Here is a 20,419-nt window from a genome sequence, read left to right as displayed (position 1 = left end):
TTTTGTTTTTTTTTTTTTTTTTTTTTTTTTTTTGGGGGGTGGTTTTTTTTTTTTTTTTTTTTTTTTTTTTTTGGTTTTTTTTTTTTTTTTTTTCCTTCTTCTTCCTCGGCGAGAGCGGCGGAAAGCTCAACGAACGAGCGCATTAGCGCCCCTGGCGCCACCTGGTTAAATTGTACACTATTTTGGCTTTTCCGGTTTCGGCCTCTCCTTCTATATCGTCGTCATGTATTTGCATTTGCTCTCAAGCCATCCCTTGAATTTTCCGGCATGTTTCACAACCATCATGTCACCTTTTCTTTTTCTTTCTTTTTTCCCCACTCCACATTCAGCTTGCTGGGTGCATTTGATCACTTGGGCAAAACGGCATCAACAACGTCCACACTTGCGTTCCTCGCACGTCCTTTCACTCTGCTGCAATTTTCTTTCTGTCAATATTTTCGCAGCCTACCAAATATTCAAACGCTCTGATCAGTGCACTGAATCGATTCTCAAAACGAAATTCAGTGTCAACTTTTCTTTCCTCTTACTGATCCAGTGACATAAAAATGTATAATTAGTCATTCTGATAACACTAATCGGAGAATATTACTCAAAGTCTGACATCACATGTCCAGGTTTGTTTTAATCTAACAAAAACTATGCTTCGTTAGTAGACAAGAGAAGAAAAACAAGCAAAACAGACACCGTTGTCGTCCCCACACGGGTTTCCAATCCCACAAACATGTGGCGCTTAAAGCGCTTTCATTGCAAACTTAGCCCTTGTGTTCACCTGCTGTCCGATGTGCTTTCTGGAACACACGCACTCAAGTTTTAATTGTTAGCTAGCGTGAGGTGAAAAAAAGTCTTGGCGACACCCACGCACACCCACACACAGGAGAGCGAAGGAGAAACAGCAGCTTTTTGTTTGCCGCTCAAGAAACAAACCCAAGTCCACTTTGTCTGGCAGAGGATGTTTGTCTTCACAAAAAGTTTTGTCATTTCGGCTTTCGGGGTGAAATGGCCCCGACCCGGCGAGTGACGCGGGCGGGCGTCACTGGGCGAGAGCGAAGACTTGACGGGCGGCGAAGTGGCGAAACTCGTTGGAAGGTTTCAGTCCTTTTTCGACTTGAGGTTTGAACTGCGGCCGCCCCGTGGGCCCTTGGCGCCGCGTCAACGCACGCTCGCTTGTCTGCGGCCGCAAACCTGAGTGGATGTAGAAGCCGATGGCCGCGCGGTGGTTAGGGCGCAGGAAGAAAGTCCGATATTCCAAACTTTTTGCGAGTGACAAACAATCAGCTTTCGCCCCTTTCTCTACGCCGCCGGCGAGAAGGTGAGGATCATCCAGCCGATGACAAAGTAGAAGAGGAAGACGGGGTAGACCGCCAGGCCCTTGCGGTTGGGCGGCTGGCTGCCGGCCAGGAAGGCGGACGAGGCGAAGGCGGACCAGCCGAAGGAGGCCGCCACCGCCGCCAGGCGCGCGGCGAAGCCCGCGCCGCCCAAGTTGCCCAGCAGGACCAGGCGGCACACCACCATGGCCGCCGTCAGCGGCAGGATGCAGTAGCCCAGCACGCACAGACTCTGGAAGAAGGAGATGGTGCCGCCCAGGAGCTTGGAGTTGAGCGTGATGACGATGGAGCCGAACCACACGATGATGAACACCTGCCAAGCACACGCGCGCGGCCGTCGTCAACATCCCCGCGTCTTGTACTGCCCTTGTAGGCCGAATTTGAAACCATATGCAGGTCGGGCTGAGCGATATGAGCGAAAAGTCATTTGCGGATGACCCCCCCTTCCCTGCCAATACCCAGTTTGGTGTTGACCTAAGGGCCTAATAAGAGGCCGTCGACGTTGCGGTCGGGCGGGCCTACCTCGGCGAACTGCGGCCCCCCTTGGTCGCCGGAGCGGGGCGCCGCGCCGCCCTGGAGGAGCAGCGCCAGGGTGACGCAGAGCAGCAGCGGGCCCCACAGGTCCCAGTCCCGCAGCAGCTCCGAACTCTGCTTGGGATACAGGACGTGCACGAACTTCTTAGCCACGGCGCGCAAGTCCCTCAGGATGGTCTCCTTCACCGGCTCGTCCAGCGTCGAGAGTTCGTCGTCGTCCGGCGACGTCGCGTGCACCGGCACGGAGATGTCGCCCTCCACGGGGGTGTCCTCCGGGACGGATACCGACGCCAGGCCGGCGAACGGGCGGCTGGCGTCCGCCATTTTGCTGCTGGCGGAAAACGGCACGGGAGCGACTGCGACTCGATTCGATTCGATTCGCTCGGCTTTCGCTTCGCTTCTTCGCGTCGGGTTCAACGACGCAAAATGTCAAGTGACTGAAAAAGAATTCCAATACGATCGACTTGTTCCACTCTCGGACGGCTCCACGTCAGCCGGAGATTGTTTACTTCCGCGTCCTGTCGAAAGCCTTTTCTTCTTCTTTTTAGGTTTCGTTTGATTGGCGCTCACGCGGAATACCGCCACCTACCGGACTGTAATGGGAACCAGCGCGTCAACGTTGTGACGTGACCGAGCTCGATCTGTCAAAACGAAATACATACCGTCTTTACAAACGAATATTGAACTAAATAAGCATAGAAACAATGATATCGGTTCGCTGCCTTCACTTATTTATTTTACCTCCTTATTATTATTGTTATGATTGGAGATGGCGCCTTTTCTGCTGCCGGTCCGGCTCTTTGGAATGACCTCCCGCTTAACATTCGCCAAGCCCCCTCGCTGCCCATCTTTAAAACTTGCCTTGAAACTCATTTTCCTTCTTTGGCTTTTGGCTCATGATGAGACTTAATTTTTTTTAGTTTGACTATTTTTGAGCATTCTTTGGTATTAACTTGTTTTATTTTTTTGGCTGGGTCGTGGGTTCCATCCCAGTTCCGGCCTTCCTGTGTGGAGTTTGCATGTTCTCCCCGTTCGGTTTCCTCGCACATTCCCAAAACATGCACCATGCACAACAGGCTGATTGAACACTCCAAATTGTCCCTCGGTGTGAGTGCGAGCGCGCATGGTCGTTGGTCTCTGCGTGCCCTGCGATTGGCTGTCCCCCGCCGACTGCCCGAAGACAGCTGGGATCGGAGGACGGATGGATGTTTGTTACTGTATGGATTCTTTTTGCTCCATGTGCAGCACTTTGTAGACAGCGGTGGTTGTTTGAAAGGGCTCCAGAAATACACGAGTTGAGAATGATTACTATTAGTGCTTACCAACCAGTGTTCACGCGCATGACCGCCACCTAGCGAACTGGAGGAGTGGCAGCCAGTGCCAAAGTCAAATCCAGGAGCAAATCAACTCCATTTCTATGCAAACCTCAAATCACGCAAAATGTCTGGGGGAACTCCAATGGAAAGTGAATAATTCAAGACTCGCGTGAGAAGCTCATAAAACCACAAAGATAATGTATATCTATTTTTCCCCCCGGAAAACATTATTGACACACTTGAGGGGATGATGCGGTTCACATCATGGATGCATATTCACTCAAAGGGGATAATATACGCAAATAACTCGACAGTATGCAAGATTATTTTAAAAAAAAAAAAAAAAACGGGGATTTTTGTAGTAAGTACATAAAAATGAACTTTCAAAGTGCATTTATATACCGAGGTAGAAAACCAATTCCATGAAAGTCGGGACGCTGTGGTGAACATAATTTGCAAAGCAAGTCCATTCATTGAATACATCACAAAGACAAGATATTGAACTTTCAAACGTAGAAACTTGATTGATTTTAGAAAATCAACATGAACTGAGTAGACGTGAAGGTTGTAACCACGGTCGCAGACGAGCGCCGGTAAGACGGCGCCATTTTCATCCGACGACATCGCGACCATTGAGGTCCGGAGATGCGGCTCGGGTATCCCGGCGGAAGCGTTTTCCGTGACGCTCACTCGGACCGGCAAAAGGAATCGAGCGGCCCTGCGATTCCGAGAGAAATCTCATTTGGATTTGGCCTTTGGATGGTGACACGCTTGTTCCTACGGAGCATTTTCATTGCGTTTGCTCTTTCGGATTCATTTTCATCAGAACGCCTGGCTCCATGGAAACTCAGCTACTAAAAAAAAAAAAATAAAGAAGATTCTTAGGAGAGTGCAACTTTGGTCTCGGCGAGGTGCCGAGCGAGGGGTTCGCGTCCAGAGCAAAGCCGGCGTCAGGCGTCCAGCAGGACGTGCCACCTGCACACTTGAGTCCCACGCGCGTCCTTCATGTCCCTCCAGTGGAGGCGCTCCTCCTCGCCGCTGCTGTTCTGGCCCAGGGCCGCCCAGCCGATCATCTCCTTGCGCTTGAGGCTGCGCCGGCCGTACACGGAGGCCATGAGAGTGACGTCCGACAGCTGGAAGAGGGCCACCTGGAAGACGAAGGTCTCCTTGTACACCGGGTTGGGCTGAGCGCGCCGCAGCGACGTCTTGCAGCGGGAGATCTCCCGCCCCACCGAGTTGAGCAGCGTCAGCCGGGCGAACGTGTCTGAAGCGGCGGCGGCGGGCGAGGGGAACCGCGTCGGAGACCGGGCCGCCGAAGGACATGAGGAAAAGGACGGGCAACGTGACGACAGGCGCGAGGAACCACGCCAGCGACACCGACAAGGAAATGACGTACAAGCCCAAAACCACGGGAAGGAGATCACCGAGAAGGAGCAAAACCGCGGGAGCAACGGGACCGCGACGAAGAACAGCAAGAAGAAGATGTTGATGATGATGATGATGTGGAAACCCCCCACGAAGAGGATGAGAGGAAAACACTCACGCTGAAGAGGGGCAACAGGACGAGTTTGAGAAGCGAGTACCCGGGGGTTTGCTGGCGGCCATGTTGCGGAAGCGGCTCCCCTTGATGATCTCCACCGACATCCTCCCGGTGGCGGCGCTGTAGGACAGGCCCATCAGGAGCTCGGGGGCGGCGCCGCCGCGCGCCAGCGAGCGGGCGGAGGACACGCTGTCGCCGGCCAGGCTGGGCTCCGAGTCGTCCGCGCTCTGGCGAGAACAAACGTCAGGGGCCCGCGGGCCCGCCGACAACGTGGAGCAAAGGCGACGAGAACCGCCGAGCGCCGGCTACCTTGATGTCGCCGCCGGGCACCAGCGCCAGAAGCACGTCGACGGATCCTCCGGCCCGGTCCACGCCGGCCAGGGGCAGAACCTTCTCGCCCATCATCCGGCGCCGGGACATCCTGCCCTCCAGGGCGTACATGCGGAAGCGCAGCGCCGACGCCGCCAGCCGGGAGGCCTCCACGCGCGTCAGGGCGAAGGTCTGGCCGAAGGCGAGCGCCGCCGCCGCCGCCGCCGGCCCGCCGTCGGGACCCGGGCCCAGCCGCCTGAGCGAAGTCTTGTGTTTCTGCTTCTTGGCCGGCAGCAGGACCACGTGCACCTGCCAGGCGTCCGCCCCGCTCCGCCGCCGGTCGGGAAGGTCTCGCGCCGACACCACGGTGACCAGGAGCTTCTCGCCGGCCGCCCGGTACTCCAGGGAGACCAGCAGGTCGCAGCACTTGGAGACGGGGCGCGGAGCGAGCGGGCCGGGCGGCGGCGGGGGGGCGGCGTCGCGGGGGCGGGGCTCCTGGGTCGGAGACAAAAATGGGAGGGAGGGAGGGAGGGCGGCGACGTTCTTCTTGGCTGGGCCTCGACACCGTGATTTGCCTTGCGTTATTTGTTGCCTCGGCTGAGTGCTTTGGGCTGGTCGTGCTATTGTGTCGATTGATTGGACTATTAAAGTTGGATTGAGATTTTGTTTTTATCTGATGAATTGAGTTTTGCCATCTTAGACTGGAAAAACGCAACTGGATTTTTTTTTTTGGGGGGGTGTCACTGATTTCGAAAATAGAAACGACTGACACGTACGGCAACAATGTGGGCCCAGCCGAGCAGAAGACGGGATCGTTTCCAATTGAGGAAATCGAGGCGTCTCCCGTTTCAGGCCGGGCGGAAGCAAGCAGTACCTGAGGCGTCCACGCGGGGGAGCCCTCGGCATTTGGCCGGCGCCCCGCCTCCAGGTCCTCCGAGGCGACGCCCGTGATTGGCGGAAGGCCGGCGGAGGGGGCGGGACTCTCTTGCGGGACGGCCCCCGAATGCTGCTCCGGTGCCGAAGGTCCCCCTGGCGCCTCCTCCGGCTCATTACGGAGGTCGCGTCGACTGGTCGCCTCCGCGACTGCCGGCGGGAAATCGTCTGGAAGCAGATTTTCACCTCTTTGTAAGAGGAAGATCTCCGGCCATGGAGTCGGCGGCCCATCGTTACAGATGACGTCATCACATCGCAATCACGGTTATTTGATGACAGTGAAGTGTTTGCCCCAATATTTTTTTTTGGGGTGGGGGGGGGTGTCACACTTCAATGACAAAATGAAGACTTTGGAGTGGCCTCGTCAAAGTCCTGATCTGAATCCGATCAAAATGCACCGGCATGACCTGAGAATGGCGGTTCCTGCTGGAAAACTGCTCAAATTCAACCGGCAGCGTGCGACATATTCGGCACAAGTGATGGCAAACGCTTGATCGCAGTTGTTGCTGCTAAGCGCGGCCCAACCGGTGATTAGGTTTCGGGGGCAAACCACTGCATACGCGCCCAGACGTGGACCGGCGACCAGTCGGCAGCTCGTTCAGTTGCAGGCGTACCTTCGCGGTGGGACAGGCGAGCGCCGGCAAGCTTGTCGCGGCGGCGTCCGCCGGCGCCTCCGGGCGGCTGCTCCCCGCGCAAACTTTGCGCCCGTGACACCGAGATCTCAAACTGCTTCATCACCTGGTTGTCGCTGTCCGAGGACGATCGGCCGCCGTCGTCATCCGCGCTGCGGCTCCTGACTGGACGCGCACAAAACACACGAGAAAAATGAGGGCGGCGGCGACGTGACGGACTGGCCGTCAGCGCGACGTTCGTCCCCGACAACCGATGTCCCCCGACACAGGTTGGCGCCCACTCATTTGTTTGAAGAGCTCGGCCTCGACAGCGACCGAGGACGGGTCCCTTCATAGGCCGGCGACCGATCAATCCGCTTCCAATCTGGTACCTCGAGCACCTCCCGTCCCTTTCAAACGTTGGGCAAGCCTTCGGCGGACGAGCGCGTCGCCGCCAAACAGGAATTCTTATTTGTTCAAGCGGCTGAGCTCCGACTGGCTCATGAGCTAACAGCTCGCGTCTTGTTTGAGGTGCGACCGGACCGGCGTGTTTGCTTCCAACTCTCGGTTGACTTTTTCAACGAACTCGGGGCGGCTCTCGCGGCTCCAGCCCAGGCGTGACCGCGCCCACCTTTCCACGGCAACGCAGGGGCTTCAAAATGACCGCAAACTTCCTTTGGCCTCCTCCCTTCACGCAAATTTCACCAAAGGGCGCGTTGGCGCCGCGGGTCCGATTGCACGGTTGGGATTCCGGGCGAAATACGATTTTGGGCACGACGTATGAATGGCCACCTCGGGCTGTCCGGTGCGGCGAGCCAAGGCGCCCCCAAAGTGCCCCACGCGAGTCAATGGGGTCAGCGCGTGGGGGCGCACCCGGTCATCTCTCGAGAGTTGCCGGGCGAGGCGTGAAGAGGAATACCAAGTATGGTCGAACCCAAACGATGGCTACTACGTGGATGCGCGAAGGGGTCGGCGTGTAAGGGGACGTCTCACCGAGGCCCTGCCGGAGCCCCGGCGACCGCTCGTTCCGGGAGCGCCGGCGCTGCTCCAGACACGGAGCTCCGCCCACTCTGGAGAAGCACAGCATCTTGTTGATGAAGAGGAAGACCAGCGCCAGGGCGGCGATGAACACGCCCACCGCCGACAGGAAGCCCACCGCCTCCGCCGTGACTGCTCGCGGGAGGAAGAGGGGACACACAAGGACGCACTGATCAGACCACACCAACAGACAACCTACACACAAACGCCACCACGACAACAGCAACAACAAACGCTCGGTAAGTGTCGGACTTGAAGGGGGAGGAACAGAAAAACTTGCAAGTCCCGAAAACCGGAAAAAAAACAAGAAGAAGAAAAAAAAAAACAAACAATTTAAGATTGAAATGTCTGAGCGCGGCCCGCCGTTGCCGAGCAGAAACGGCCAGCGGCAAATGTCGCGGACGCGCTCACCATAGCGAGTGGAAACGCGCGTTGAGATGAAAACTCAACTTGAAAGGACAGCAAAAAAGTCAATGAGCAAGAAGGTGAAATCGGAACCTCCGCAAATCGCGAGCCACGTGAACAAAACCAAAAGCGCAGCCGGCTATTGGCGCACACGTTGGCCACCTGGGGGCAGTGCGGTGCCACGCTCGCATGGCTTTCGCACCTTGAATGAGAAAAGAAGAAAGTCGCGCTCCACCGCCGTGAAAACGACTTTTGACAGATTGCGCAGCGTCGGGGCCTTTGAGGCACGTTAGCTTTAGCTTCCGCGCGCAGGCGCGTTGCGACAGCCTTGGAGCGAACGTTCGTTATTTGAAGGGTTATCACTCCCGACGTGGGCGCCATTTTACCCGCTACGTGTCAAAGGGATTTCGCAGCGACTTTGGCATCAGCGATGTTTTGAAAAACCATTCTTGCCTTGGCAAAAAGTCCCCACCGAGGAAATTTTGAAGGTCACGTGATCATTAGGCTCCACCTACTTCTGAAATCTGAAGACGTGGTGGAATTGGGCGCCGCGCTCATGTCTCCTCCTCAACAAGTTCACTCCTCCTTCTTCTTCTCGAGACCTTTTCGTCCTCCTCCTCCTTCACAACTCGGGCCCGCGTTCTCCAATTGCTTCTCTTCCGTCTGCTCCTGGCAACTTTTCCTCCTCGTCTTCACTAAGTCCTCCTCCTTTTCCTCAACTTCTTCCTTGCGGACTTTTGCTCCAGCGGCGGCCTTTCTCCTCCTGGCGACTTCTGCCGCTCTGGCTGGCGCGGGCTCCTTCTCCTCTCCTCCGGCTGCTAATCCGACGTCTGCCGCACGGCCGGGCTTCCCGTGCGGCCGAGGAGGGGGGGGGTGTGGCCGGCAGGCGCCCGTACGTCACTCGGCACCTGCGCGCACAGCCTGCGGCTTCGTGAGCAAACGGGAGCCAAGAAGGACTTGAAATGAGCGAGCGAGTGCAGAACAAACAGGAGCGCGCCCAAAGCCTTTTCCTGTCGGCCGGCCGGGGCCAAACAGGAAGCGGCTCCGGAAAGGGCCAATCAGACGGCGGAGGAGGAAGCCGAGGAGGTGCCGGCCCGCGGGAGCTCGACCGTGTCACCGCAGTCACCGAGCCGCGGCGCGGGCAGGAAGCCGCTCCGAAGCCTTTGCGCGCCTCATTCGACGACTTTGTCACCTTCATCGGCAGAGATGGGCAGCGCGTCGCTGGGACGGAACGGTGCGGACGCAGGATGACAAGTTTTTGGGGAAAAAGGACAGATTACGTCTGGAACGGAAGCGGGTTTTCGTCCGTCCCTTTCATCGTCTCTAAGCGGCTGAAGGCTGTGGTGTCGGGAGGCAAAATAACAAGGCCGCGGTGGAGCCAAACGCTGCATTTGCCTCACGGGCTAGTTCATCTCAAGAGTATTTTCAGAGCACCGCTGCCACCTTGTGTACAGTCACAGAACATCGCAAAGTGCCTACGGACACGCATTTCACCGACGAGCAATCCGGCCGCTAAAGAAAGCCGGCTGTGCGGTGCGTCGCCAGACTCAAGAAGGTGGGCTCCGTATATGTCACGTCGATAAGACGACGCTTTTTTTTCTGAACACAAATGGGGAAGCGAGCGCTACATGCAGGCAAGACAGTCGCAATCCTCACGGGCGTATTTGCTTTATCCACTGCGAAGAGCAGCTCATACGACTGCGGCATCGCACGTCACTTGGAGTCGTCGTCGTCCAATTGTTTTTCTCGGCGTGGTCTTTATCGTGCTTCTTGCGGAGCAGCCGGGGGACATCTGAAACATGGGCGAAAACGCTCCAGCGGACGACCGCAATCCTCAAATGGCAGCACGCGGTCGCCATTTTCTTCCATTTTGAGTTGGGAAAGCAATCGCATCGCTGCGTGCGGCGTACCAAAAATGAACACGGATAACATGGAATTGAAAAGATGACTCTCCCCTCCCAGCAATCACAAAACATGCGCCTGCCAAGTTGATATCTTTTTTGTTTCTCTCTTCGTGCCATTGTTGGCGGTCAAAAGAACTTGGGATTCTTGGACCGTTGCAACCTCTCGCGTCAGCGCGAAAAACGAGATAAAACCAAATGAGTCCTGACAGCAAAACCCAAGCGAAAATGCATCTGCATCATGTCTGGTTGGTGCTTGGCGGTTGAGGGGGGAACGGGTGGGAGGGGGCATTTCAGTCGCCTCGCAGGTCAGAGGCGCTCTTCGGAGAATACGAAGCCTCCAAACAATCAAATGTAGCACCGAAGCAGGTGCGCGTCAACGTCGCGGCCGTCAAGAGGCCCGGTGGAGACGAGCGGCTCCTTCCCGACGCGCGCGCCGGCCGAGAGTCGGACACGCGGCTCACAAGCGCCCGCTGCTTGGCGGCTGGCTACTTACTGTCGGAGGCCATGGCGGCGACGGGCGGGCGGGCGGGCGGGAAGGAAGGGAGGGAGGCGGCGTCTCCGGTCTCCCCGGGTCAGACTCCTCGGGAGAGAAGCGACATCCGGGACTTTCCAGCGCGGGCCGCACACCCGGAAGTGTCGAGCAACCGCGACGCCTTCACGGGCGCTGGGAAAGGAGAACTTCCCAGCCTTCGCGTTAGAAGTCCGAACAGCCGCTGCTTCGAGTGCCGCAACCACCCCCCCCCCCCCCCAAAAAAACCTTCAGTGGGGAACGGTATCACAATACATGTGAAACACAGCGCGATAACGTGTCAAATTGATTTCGCTGTAACCCAAGTTGAATTTGCCGATTGTCGCCTTGTTTGATGTCCCCTTTTTCGACAATGACAAGTGACGTTTAACACGGTTCGCAATGCAAGTTGCAAAAATAGCGACATCGGACACTGTGACAAGTGGGGGATGGCTTCCCACTTTGTGACGGTGTGGCGGGAGTGGTTGTGACCGACTGGCGACGTGTTCGGGGTGTCGTCCGCCTTCGGCCCAAAGTCAACTCGGACAGGCTCCAGCTGTTGAAAACGCCGCAACCCCCCCCCCCCCCACCAAAAAAAGCTTGCAGTGTGATACGGTATCACAATACATGTGAAACACAGCGCGATAACGTGTCAAATTGATTTCGCTGTAACCCAAGTTGAATTTGCCGATTGTCGCCTTGTTTGATGTCCCCTTTTTCGACAATGACAAGTGACGTTTAACACGGTTCGCAATGCAAGTTGCAAAAATAGCGACATCGGACACTGTGACAAGTGGGGGATGGCTTCCCACTTTGTGACGGTGTGGCGGGAGTGGTTGTGACCGACTGGCGACGTGTTCGGGGTGTCGTCCGCCTTCGGCCCAAAGTCAACTCGGACAGGCTCCAGCTGTTGAAAACGGGACGGATGGATGCTTGATGGTCATGTTTGACTCAACGTTATCATTGCGAATGATCAAAGAAAAGAATATATTGTCTGCCGCCTCCCGTCACACAAATGCGCCTTGTGTTTTCCACCTCGGTGTGCTGCCGTGCTGGAACCCCGTCTGGTACCGCCGCCTCGCAAAATAAGGACTCGGGAGACACTTGGGTCAAACCTGTTCCAAGATTCCGGAACAACCTCGAGGACGGACCGCTTGGAGCCGCCTTATCGTGAACCCGGCCGCGGCCGGAACAACGAAGAGGTGCTCTCAACGTCGGGGCGCATCATCAGGCCATCTGAAAACTAAACGAGGAGCTCGCTCCCAAAATGGATCAGGCCCTAATGGGGGCCTTTACATGCTCATCTTTTGCTCTGTTGGGGTTTGTCCAGTGGCCTTTTAATGCACAAGAAAAACGATAAACAATGGCTGCGGGAGGGAGGGGACCCCCCCCAACACCCAAATCAAGGAATCATTCAAATGCTTCGAACTTGCTGTCAGAGAGAAAAGCAGAACACGGGAGGCCGATTTTCATCCCGAAAGCGCAGCCATGTCACCGGCGGCTGCGCGCCTTCAACGACGTTGCTTGACGTGCTTCAAAGGCGACGGCGAAGCCCCCAAAACGGCGTTCAAACGCGGGGCGGGCGGCAAAGTCACTCTCCCGCGCTCTCGTCTTTTTGGGCTGAAAAGACAACCGGCGTGCGTCAGAGGACGTGAAGGCGAGGGCGACCGAGACGGCGGCGATACCTTGACGGCCGCCGCGATCCAGCGCGGTCAGATGATGGATGCGAGTGGACGTGGCGGCTTCTTTGCTCATGTCACCTGATGGGACGGACGAGCGAGACGGAGCGTCCTCAGCGACAAAGCCTCAAGGACACGCAAATCATTTGGCAGAGAGCAGCACCCCGAGGTCGCACGCGCTCGCAAAGCCTCGCCGCTCGGCGAGATACGGCCGGGGACAGTTCCGTCCATGAACGGACAGTGCGTGCGAGGCTTTGTAAAGCTCTTTAGGCGGCCACCGCACGATGCAGAGTCAAATTGGATTTTTTACATCAGATGGAGTGTGGTATTGATTGATTGGGGCGGGGCTTACCTATGATGCAAACATTCTCAGTGGTCCTCGCTTTCAGCGATACTTTGCTGGACTTGCTGCGTACTTTTGAGAGGGCGGGGCCCGACTCCTCGCCGGCGTTCACTTCCACCTGCCGATGGCGGCGAGACTTGCACGTCTCCCCGCGCAAAGACAACGAGAGCGATTATTCAAAAGCAGCAACTTGAAACGTGTCCCGAAAACGCCAAAAGGGGACGTCGTGGTCTGGATTGGGGCCGGGGCCCGACCCGAATGCTTTTGGGGGGTTTGGCCATGTGAGCTTAGGACTCAAGTTACTGGCAAAACACGATTTCTGCATGACACGTTGTCACGACAAATCCCATTTGTTCTTCGGATGACTTCAAAATCAAAAACAAGGACGCTTTGACGGAGTTCTCCATCCGCGTTTCACTTTTAAGGAGTGCACAAGAATTGAATTGAATCTTGAATCTCACGACTCATATTCCGAAAAGGGTTTCCCGTCGGCTGTCCGGTCAATCGGGTCGGGCCCTCGCCGCGGCGCGATGAGGCTGACGACGACGACGACGAAGGCCGTGACAAACCTCAGCGGCTTGACCGTACGCTTTGGACTTGATGGATGACAGCAGCTGAGCTCTTCTGGAACTCTGAACACATCGACGACACAAAAGTCAAGGAGTGGCAAGAGAGCGCAGCGCCGCCCCGAGTTCCGAGCGACCCGACGTTTCCGTCAATCGCGCTTGCCCGAAGGAAGCCTCGGCTGCGGCTCTCGTTCAAGCGAATGGCGCCGTGCGCTCGTGAAAACGTTGAGCCCGAGTTCCAATGTTCAAAAGAAATCATCTTTTTAGAGTTGAGGAGCCTTTGGCAGGTTCTTCTCTTTGTCTCTTTTCACACGGCCCAATTTTGAAGCGCCCCGACCAAAAAAGGGACGTCTTTTTTTTTTTCCAATGGGGACCTGTCAGCGGCTCCCTCGCAAGTCAGCTTCCCTCGTGCACAGGTGAAGCGACGAGAAGCTTTTCGTGTCATTTCAGCAGGTTGAGAAGCGGCGAGAACCATGCCGCCGCCGCCCTCTCAAACGCACGTGGTCGAAAGGCCGTCCGTGCAACGGAAAGCTTTTGGTTTTGGGCGAAGCGCTTCAGCCGGGAGCGGCGTTGACTTTTGCTGGCTCCAAAGTCGGGTCGCTCGTATCCGAAGGCGCCGGCGCCGGCTGGCCAACAAACATCAGGTCGCCCACCTCCGCGCGTGAAGATGTTCCTTCGCCGTCGCCCTCGTCCTCATCATCGCTCTCTTCCTGACAAAACCCCCCGCGACGAGTTAGGGCGCGGCGCGTGACAATGGACGGACGCGTCCGGCCCTCCGCCAACGTGCGTCGGGACAACCTGTTGCTTCCTCTTCTGCCAGCCGTGGAAACTCACGACGTGCCCTCGCAGCTGCGCCGGCAGGTTGTGGCGGATCAGGGCGACGCCCAGGCGCTCCCGCTGCGCTTCCGAGAAGACGGACGACTTGAGCTTGCCGTACAGGTGGTGGATGTTGGACAGCTCCTGAGAGCAGAGCGGAGCGGAGCACCGCACCGGCGCCGTCACGCCAAAAGCGGCCGCGGCGGGCCGCCGTCGGAGCGCCACTCACCTCCATGGCGTCTCGGCCGACGAGCTCCTGGGGGCCGCGCGCCCTCGCCACGAAGCGCTTGCACAGCCGAGAACGAGCCTCCTCCTTGCTCCTCTTGAACGTCAGCTGCGAGCACAAAGAGCAAATGCCAATCAGCCGCTTGAAGAGCGACCCGCTCCAAATAGGTGCTTCGCTTTCGCGAAGGGGAGGACAGAAAAACAACAGGATCACTTTTGGTGGCGTCTCCGAAATCGCGGTCCTTTTCCCCGCCCTCCCGTGGGGTTAAGTTCATCAGCGGAGGTTGTCAACGGTGGGCTTGTGAAGCCCTTTGAGACAAAGCAAGTGAATCTGACTCGACTTGAAAAGGCCCAGTGAGAATTCAACACAAGATGGAGCTGGATGACGCACGGCAATTTGGAGTCAGCCGATCCTCCATCAAGCGTCTCCGATTGGCCTGAAACGCCGCCGCTCGCCTCTCGACCGCTACTCGTAAGAGGGAGCGCGTCACTCCTACTCTGGCTCAATTTCGAGTTCTTTTGAAGGTTCTCTGATGTGTTTTCAAATCTTGAAACGGCCCGGCCCTCCGCGTACAGCGCCGGGTCAACGGCGGCGGTTGTTTGGAAGCGCTCTCTTGAGTTGCGCTCACCAATGCCGGCATGGCGGCGAAGTGGAAGGCTTTGCGCAAGAGCAGCTGACGCAGGAGGAAGACGGCGTCCAGATGCTGAGCTCCCACGGCGTCCTTCTCAAAGGCCAGGACGTCCTCCCAGTCCTTCAGCGCCAAGCGGATCTGCGCACACGCGCGCACGTTAGGCAGCGGAGAAACATTCAGCAATAAAGCCGCCAGCTTTTGCACCTCAATATATATTTATATATATGGTCAAAAAGGACAATTTCTTATTTTCGTGTCAGTGTTAGTTCAAGGTCGCCAACGTCGGTGACCTTGGCACCATGAATTCGAGTCAAAAGTGGCCAAACTGGTCTTGGAGTCACTTGAGGAATGCCACAGCGATCAAGTTTTCGGCCTCGCGTGCGTGCGTGCGTCTGTCTGTCTCTTCGTATTGCTCATTGTGCGTGCTCCTGAGAGAGCTGCTTAATTTTGGGGGCGCCGCCTAACCCTAACCCCCCTTGTCGTCTGTCTCTGAATTGCAATCACATTGGTGAGGGCATTGTCCCCGCGGGCGATGGGAAAGTGCCAAACTCTTGTGAGGAAAAGGCAAAATGAGCTTCGACCCATTTGCCGCAGTCATGTCGCGCACGTGAGCCGGGACGGGCCGCGTGCTGCCGGAGCTCACCGGGACGCGCGGCGAGGCCGTCTGGCAGTGGTAGAGGCCGTGGAGCAGGTAAAGTCCTCCCGCTCGGATCTGGAAGCTGAACGGGGGAAGGAAGTAGACGGCGGCCACGTCCAACGCCGCCCGGCCGAAGGCTCGCTTCTCGCGACCTGCGGTGCCGCTGAAACGCCACTTCATCAATGAATTGGACACAACAACAGCAAACTCCAAAACAGGACCCCATTTCAATATTGACAGTCCAGAAATTGCACGAGCGCAAACTGATTCTGATTCGGGTCCCGGTAAAATCTGACAGAACATGGCCAAATACGTCCAGTATTGTATTCCGAAGTAAAAGCAAACACTTGCAAATGTCTTCCGGTGAAAAAACACGATGATAATCAGTCTGCTGGAAAGGAGGACGAATCGGGGTAGATTTACTGGTGAGAGGTCGAAATCGGACGAGTTGGACAAAATGCGGTTTTAAAAAAAAAAAGTCTTGAAACCATTCAGCGGTTCTCAAAACATTTGTTCATTAACTTGATTGGAGATGGGCGAGTAGCAATACCGCATCGCTATCAGAGTGAACAAATGTTGTTTAACTCCTGGACGAAGTTTGGACGCAAGCTGACCCGTGTGTGTGCTTTTAAGAGTGAACTTACAAAAATATATGTCCAAACTTCATTTCCCTCCAGATTTGGGAGAAAACTTCAAAGCGAACCGAGTCCGTTTGTTGGAAGCGAGCGAGCAGCTCTTCGCAATCCGAGCGAACTTGTTGGTTGCGCGACGATTTCGTCTTCATATTGCAACTAATAAAAGTCACCCAACGTAACTATGTCCTCGAGGGCGGATTCTTTTCTTTATCCTTCTTTAAGATCGCTTGTTTCTTTGCGGCTCTCTGCGACGTTGACTAAACGACACAAGCCAGGGCGTCCCTTTCCTATGACGTCACCGGCAGGATGCGCGGAGTCGTTCGCGGCGCTCGGAAAAGACAGTTTTCCTCAATGCGTCAACCAACAGTCTGCAAGCGTGTTTGCCCCAACGCAAATATTAAAACTACCAAACAATCAATCACGTGACACAATTTGAGCTGGGTGGGATTCGTTTCTTGAAGGACGACGGAGAAATCTCAAAGTCAAGTACAACTTTATTGTCAATTGCGCGATGAAAATTCACCCATCTCAACCAGACAAGACGTTGCTACCACCAGTTTGTTACTGGGTAAAAATCCGACTCATTGTGGCTAATGGCAGATTTATTCAGAACCGCCGGCCGATCTTCAACTCGTCTTTTTTGCCTCTGTGCCTTAGTAAGTGTCAAACAGAGTGATGTACAGTACCCGGAACTCATTGCTTGAGGTCATGTCCTGCAAGACGGAGATACATGGCAGAGATTTGGAAATGGATCCAGCGCTGCAGTTTTTTAATCCTTGGGTATTTGTGAAAAAGACTTGCGCAGCGCTCCGATATCAAATTTGCACTCGGTTGGAAAACTCCAGAGCGGAGTCACGGTATTTCAAGCCACCGGAGGACTTGGAACATCGTGGAAATCGAGGAACTCGCTCAATGTTTCAGAAAAACAACTTGGGGAGGGCAACAAACAACAGTGGTCATGTTCTGAAAACAAACAAGTTTATTTGGAAACAGGATAAACCTTTTGGAGTTTCCAGCATTTTGTCTGCCGGCTGAAAATATAAAGCGTGTCGCGCAAGGCGACCCAACTCGCAAGTAGGAAAACCTTTTTTGTTTGTTTGTTTGTTTGTTTGTTTCCTGGTTGAGCAGCCGCTAAAAGTTTATTGGCCAACGTCCCGGAAGCTGACGGCCACAATCCAGTCGCCAAGGTTTTGTCCCTTGAATGCCTTTGGAAGAAAAGGGCCACGCTCATCGACTACCAACAAAGTTTGCTTTGTGAACAAGAACTTAAAAGAAAAGAAAAGCAAGATTTATTCCCACGTGGATTGCTACATTTTCCCTTTGCTTTGCGTTGTCCACTCCATCCATTTGACTGCCAGTTCAACACACACACACACACACACACACACGCACGCACACACGCGCGAGCCCAGAGTGCGTTTGTTTGGTTTCAGGTGTCAGCAGCTTGTTAGCATGACGCCAAGACGTCACCGACGTGGCGCGGACGCGCGTCCCGACCGCCGACGTCCGCTCGTTCGACACCTGCTCGCAAGCATTTCGCACTCGGGCACACACTTTGACGAAACCGCTGACTTCACGCCGAGTCTTGGCTCGCTCACATTTCGACACGCGCGCGCGCACGCTCCCGGCCGGCCTTTTTTTTTTTTTCCTCCGCAGCGCACACGTGCGCGTCGAGTGCGGTCGGGGTGGACCGAAAGCAGACGCCGTCGCCCGTCCACATTTGGGTTTGTCTTGCGCCCAAACTCCCAACATTCGCGTCCACAAAGTGCTTGTTGCCGACGGTCGGCGCGCGGCTCTCCCCGCCCAGCCGAAACCCAAATTCTGACCGCAAGTCTCCCAATTGAGGAGATGCGCTTGCTTTCACATTGAGGTGAGGACAGCGTATATATTGGGAACGGATCAGCACGCAGGCCCGCTTCCAATTCAGGTCGAATTGACTCCGATTGAGTTTCCGCAGGCCCCCGACTTGCCTTCCGCAGCTGCATCGCGAGCGCCGCCGACACGCGGACTGACGGACCTCGCGTCGCCTCTCGTACTCGCCTGCGGCATTTGTCGGGGAGAAAGAGAGCGATTCTCTGATAAACACGCACTGTATTTCCTCTATTTCGAAAAGAAACAAAAAGCTATTTCAGCAGGGGAAAAAAGAAACAATTCCTTCCCCATGAACCGAATTCCCGGCGAGAACGCTAACGAATGCTTGTTTTGCTTTTTTGTTGTCGTCGTTCACTAGGAAACATGCGGACGTCGTGTGCGGGCGCGGTTTGTCCCTTTGTTCGCAAAAGTTTCACGCGCCGGATGTCACATTTTCCCTCCTAAATCCGCACACAAGCGCGCGCTCGAAATGAAGACGGCAAGAGAGAAAATCCGCCCGCTCGTCGTCTTCTCTCCAAGTGACGATGAGGCAGATGAGGCTTCCTGTGCAGAAATGTGACGACCATGAGGAAGACAGGCTGGGTTTTTTTTTTTTTCTTTTTCCCAACCAGCGGAGTGGGCGGACGTCACTGGATGACAAGTCACTTAGTTGACCCTTGACCCGAGTCCAAAAAGAGGCGTTTGGCATTGTTCTCCTCAATGAACAAATCATTGCCTTCACGACATTTTCCATCAGCAGGCCAACCCACCCAAAAAAAAAAAAAAAGAACTAATTTTCTTGGTGAAAAGAAAAAAAAAATCCAATCAAGTAATTTTCAAATTTTAGCTCAGGGAAAAAGGGAATTGAAAAGCAGGCCACAGGAATGATTTGAAGTGGAATATTTAATTGGTGTCAGGGTGCAACAGCGAACGGACGATCATATTAACCAGCATTTGTTTTTTTACGTCAATTCAAATTTTTGGGTCGCAAACTAACCGAGTGCTGTTTTGTGACGCGGCGCTGCCAAGAATGAGTCGAGGAGCCCGATTTATGCAAAAGTAGGGCTTTGTGGCCATTTTCGGGTGTCACTCCTGCAGCCTGTTGTTCAATCCGCGGCCAAAAAGGGAACGCGGCCAACTTTTCAAGCGGTATTTTTGGGGGTGGGCTGGATTTCAGCGGGCGTGGCCTCGGAGCGCCCGACGGCGGAGGAGGAGGGCGCGGCTCAAACGAGAGGCTCGGGCGGCAGCGCGCGCTGGATCTGTTGCGGCTGCAGGGGGGGCGGCAGCTGCAGGGGCAGTGGCCCGCCGGCGCCGTCGTCGCGGACCGCGTCGCCGCCGTGGAAGAAGAAGTCGCTCTGCACGATGAAGGTCTCCACCACGGCCTGGTTGAGCTTGGTGCTGGACAGCGTGTCTTTGTTCTCAAAGTCGGGCCGCATGAGCGTGGGCCAGAAGCAGATGGACAAGTTGTCGGCCGTCATCAGCGTACTCTTGCTGTGCTGGCTCACCCTGCGAACGTGCGCGCGCACGCACACACACAAGCCGGCGCCGCCGTGAGCCGTCGCGCCGTTCGGGCACTCGTCCCGCCCGCGTGCGCCTTACCTGTTGAGGTGCGTGATGATGTACTTGAAGACGTGATAGTTGACGGAGGGAAACTTGTTGACGATTTCCTTGAGGACGTGCAGACGCTCGGCGTAGTCGGCCAGTTCTGCGGCGGCGCGCGGTCAAAGAGTCAGAGTCCAAACATGCAAAAGTCACGTGAGCTGAACGATGGTTAGCATTAGCGCTAGTTGACCCCGTCCCCCTTCGCTCAACAAAAAAATAAACAAACAAGTTGAAGAGTTTCGCCAACCACACTGAAATTCCCTAAAATTCTGACAAAACTGTTCAAACGCTTCAATTTGAAAAAACATTAGACGATTAAAAAAACAACAAAAAAAACAAAAACAAAACAAACTTGTAAGATGTCGGGCAAAAGTGTGGATTGCAGTAACATTGCAAGCGGACGTGACGCGGTCACGGGTGCATTCTTACTTGCGGCCTGGACGAGTTCGGGATGGAGCGCGTACGGGATGAGCGGGTCCGGCAGGTCGGCGAAGAAAGCCTTGAGAGCGCCGGCCGCCGCGTTGATGGCCACGTCCAGCGCCAGCAGGTCCACGCTGGGATCTGCGCACGCAAAGGCACCGCGTCAACGCAAAGGACGCTCGGCGGGCCGGCGGCGGTCCGCACGCGTACGAGGGTGGACTCCGAGAGCAAACGTCCGCACGGATGGCCGTTTGCGGATTCCCACGCGGATGAGATGTGCGGAATGGAGGACAGTTGTGCGCAGGAAGCACAAGTGGAGGTGGCGCAAGCTTTTCTTTTGGAGGGAGACGGTCGACAAGGGGCTTTTCAGGGGGGCGGCCGAGGTTGCGTGTTTGGGGGGGGCCAATGTCTGGATGGGCCCCGGGGGGGGGGGGGGGGGGGGGGGGGGGGGAAGGGAGCAGGAGGAAGAGTGACAAGGTTTTGGTCGAGTTGGGCAGTCGCAAGGGAAGACGACTTTTTGGGGGAGTGAAAGGACGACGCGCCGCGGCCAGCCACCGGCGGGACCGGCCCCGGGGGAAACGAGAAAACAA

The 20,419-nt window shown here is 55.8% G+C and overlaps 4 protein-coding genes across 8 annotated transcripts in view; all 4 read right to left on the bottom strand.

The window, feature by feature from the left end:
- Positions 1-597: 597 nt before the first annotated feature.
- Positions 598-2,443, bottom strand: yipf6 (Yip1 domain family, member 6). Its single transcript, XM_019878223.1, has 3 exons — positions 1,848-2,443; positions 1,234-1,638; positions 598-1,050 (listed from the first exon to the last, which is right to left on the bottom strand). Exons 1-2 carry the CDS (start codon positions 2,181-2,183, stop codon positions 1,291-1,293), a joined length of 684 nt encoding a protein of 227 aa, XP_019733782.1. The 5' UTR covers positions 2,184-2,443; the 3' UTR covers positions 598-1,050; positions 1,234-1,290.
- A 1,074-nt stretch (positions 2,444-3,517) lies between these two features.
- syt16 (synaptotagmin XVI) lies at positions 3,518-10,646 on the bottom strand. Of its 5 annotated transcripts, none has more exons than XM_019878056.1 (7): positions 10,409-10,646; positions 7,562-7,801; positions 6,572-6,754; positions 5,025-6,125; positions 4,759-4,942; positions 3,984-4,439; positions 3,518-3,918 (listed from the first exon to the last, which is right to left on the bottom strand). In XM_019878056.1, exons 1-6 carry the CDS (start codon positions 10,419-10,421, stop codon positions 3,998-4,000), a joined length of 2,163 nt encoding a protein of 720 aa, XP_019733615.1. In that variant the 5' UTR covers positions 10,422-10,646; the 3' UTR covers positions 3,518-3,918; positions 3,984-3,997. The 5 variants fall into 5 exon arrangements, with proteins under 5 accessions (XP_019733615.1, XP_019733630.1, XP_019733622.1 ...); XM_019878071.1 differs by having other exon boundaries at positions 7,562-7,738; positions 10,409-10,645; XM_019878063.1 differs by lacking the exon at positions 10,409-10,646 and adding an exon at positions 8,527-10,358 and having other exon boundaries at positions 7,562-7,738.
- A 1,179-nt stretch (positions 10,647-11,825) lies between these two features.
- On the bottom strand, positions 11,826-16,266 carry snapc1b (small nuclear RNA activating complex, polypeptide 1b). The gene is made up of 10 exons (XM_019879050.1): positions 15,966-16,266; positions 15,328-15,484; positions 14,682-14,822; positions 14,057-14,161; positions 13,810-13,971; positions 13,665-13,721; positions 13,015-13,077; positions 12,455-12,590; positions 12,109-12,183; positions 11,826-12,043 (listed from the first exon to the last, which is right to left on the bottom strand). The coding sequence occupies exons 1-10, from the start codon at positions 16,103-16,105 to the stop codon at positions 12,015-12,017; spliced, it is 1,065 nt and encodes a 354-aa protein (XP_019734609.1). The 5' UTR covers positions 16,106-16,266; the 3' UTR covers positions 11,826-12,014.
- Positions 16,267-16,915: 649 nt separating this feature from the next.
- The window catches only part of arhgap5 (Rho GTPase activating protein 5), a 29,376-nt gene continuing 25,872 nt past the window's right edge, over positions 16,916-20,419 (bottom strand). Inside the window, exons 6-8 of the mRNA XM_019878652.1 lie at positions 19,839-19,970; positions 19,407-19,512; positions 16,916-19,313 (exon numbers count right to left, since the gene is read on the bottom strand). Coding sequence (XP_019734211.1) covers positions 19,031-19,313; positions 19,407-19,512; positions 19,839-19,970 — 521 coding nt within the window. The 3' untranslated portion in view covers positions 16,916-19,030. The remainder of the gene's footprint in view (positions 19,314-19,406; positions 19,513-19,838; positions 19,971-20,419) is intronic.

Source organism: Hippocampus comes, unplaced genomic scaffold (genome assembly GCF_001891065.2).
Source record: "Hippocampus comes isolate QL1 unplaced genomic scaffold, H_comes_QL1_v1.1 scaffold295, whole genome shotgun sequence".
In the NCBI taxonomy this organism is placed as follows: Eukaryota; Metazoa; Chordata; class Actinopteri; order Syngnathiformes; family Syngnathidae; genus Hippocampus; species Hippocampus comes.
This window is presented reverse-complemented; position numbering and strand designations above follow the sequence as displayed.

Bases quoted from the DNA above. Each gene is read 5' to 3' on its own strand.
- syt16 (XM_019878056.1), bottom strand. The intron at 6,755-7,561 runs GTGAGACGTCCC...GTGCGCGTCCAG, and splicing joins GGGGCTCCGGCAGGGCCTCG to TCAGGAGCCGCAGCGCGGAT. The intron at 6,126-6,571 runs GTACGCCTGCAA...ATCTGCTTCCAG, and splicing joins TCGCCTGTCCCACCGCGAAG to ACGATTTCCCGCCGGCAGTC.
- yipf6 (XM_019878223.1), bottom strand. From the start codon at position 2,183: ATGGCGGACGCCAGCCGCCCGTTCGCCGGCCTGGCGTCGGTATCCGTC. The intron at 1,639-1,847 runs GTAGGCCCGCCC...TGTGCTTGGCAG, and splicing joins GGGGGCCGCAGTTCGCCGAG to GTGTTCATCATCGTGTGGTT.
- snapc1b (XM_019879050.1), bottom strand. From the start codon at position 16,105: ATGAAGACGAAATCGTCGCGCAACCAACAAGTTCGCTCGGATTGCGAA. The intron at 14,162-14,681 runs GTGAGCGCAACT...TTGTGCTCGCAG, and splicing joins TCGCCGCCATGCCGGCATTG to CTGACGTTCAAGAGGAGCAA. The intron at 13,972-14,056 runs GTGAGTGGCGCT...CTCTGCTCTCAG, and splicing joins TCGGCCGAGACGCCATGGAG to GAGCTGTCCAACATCCACCA.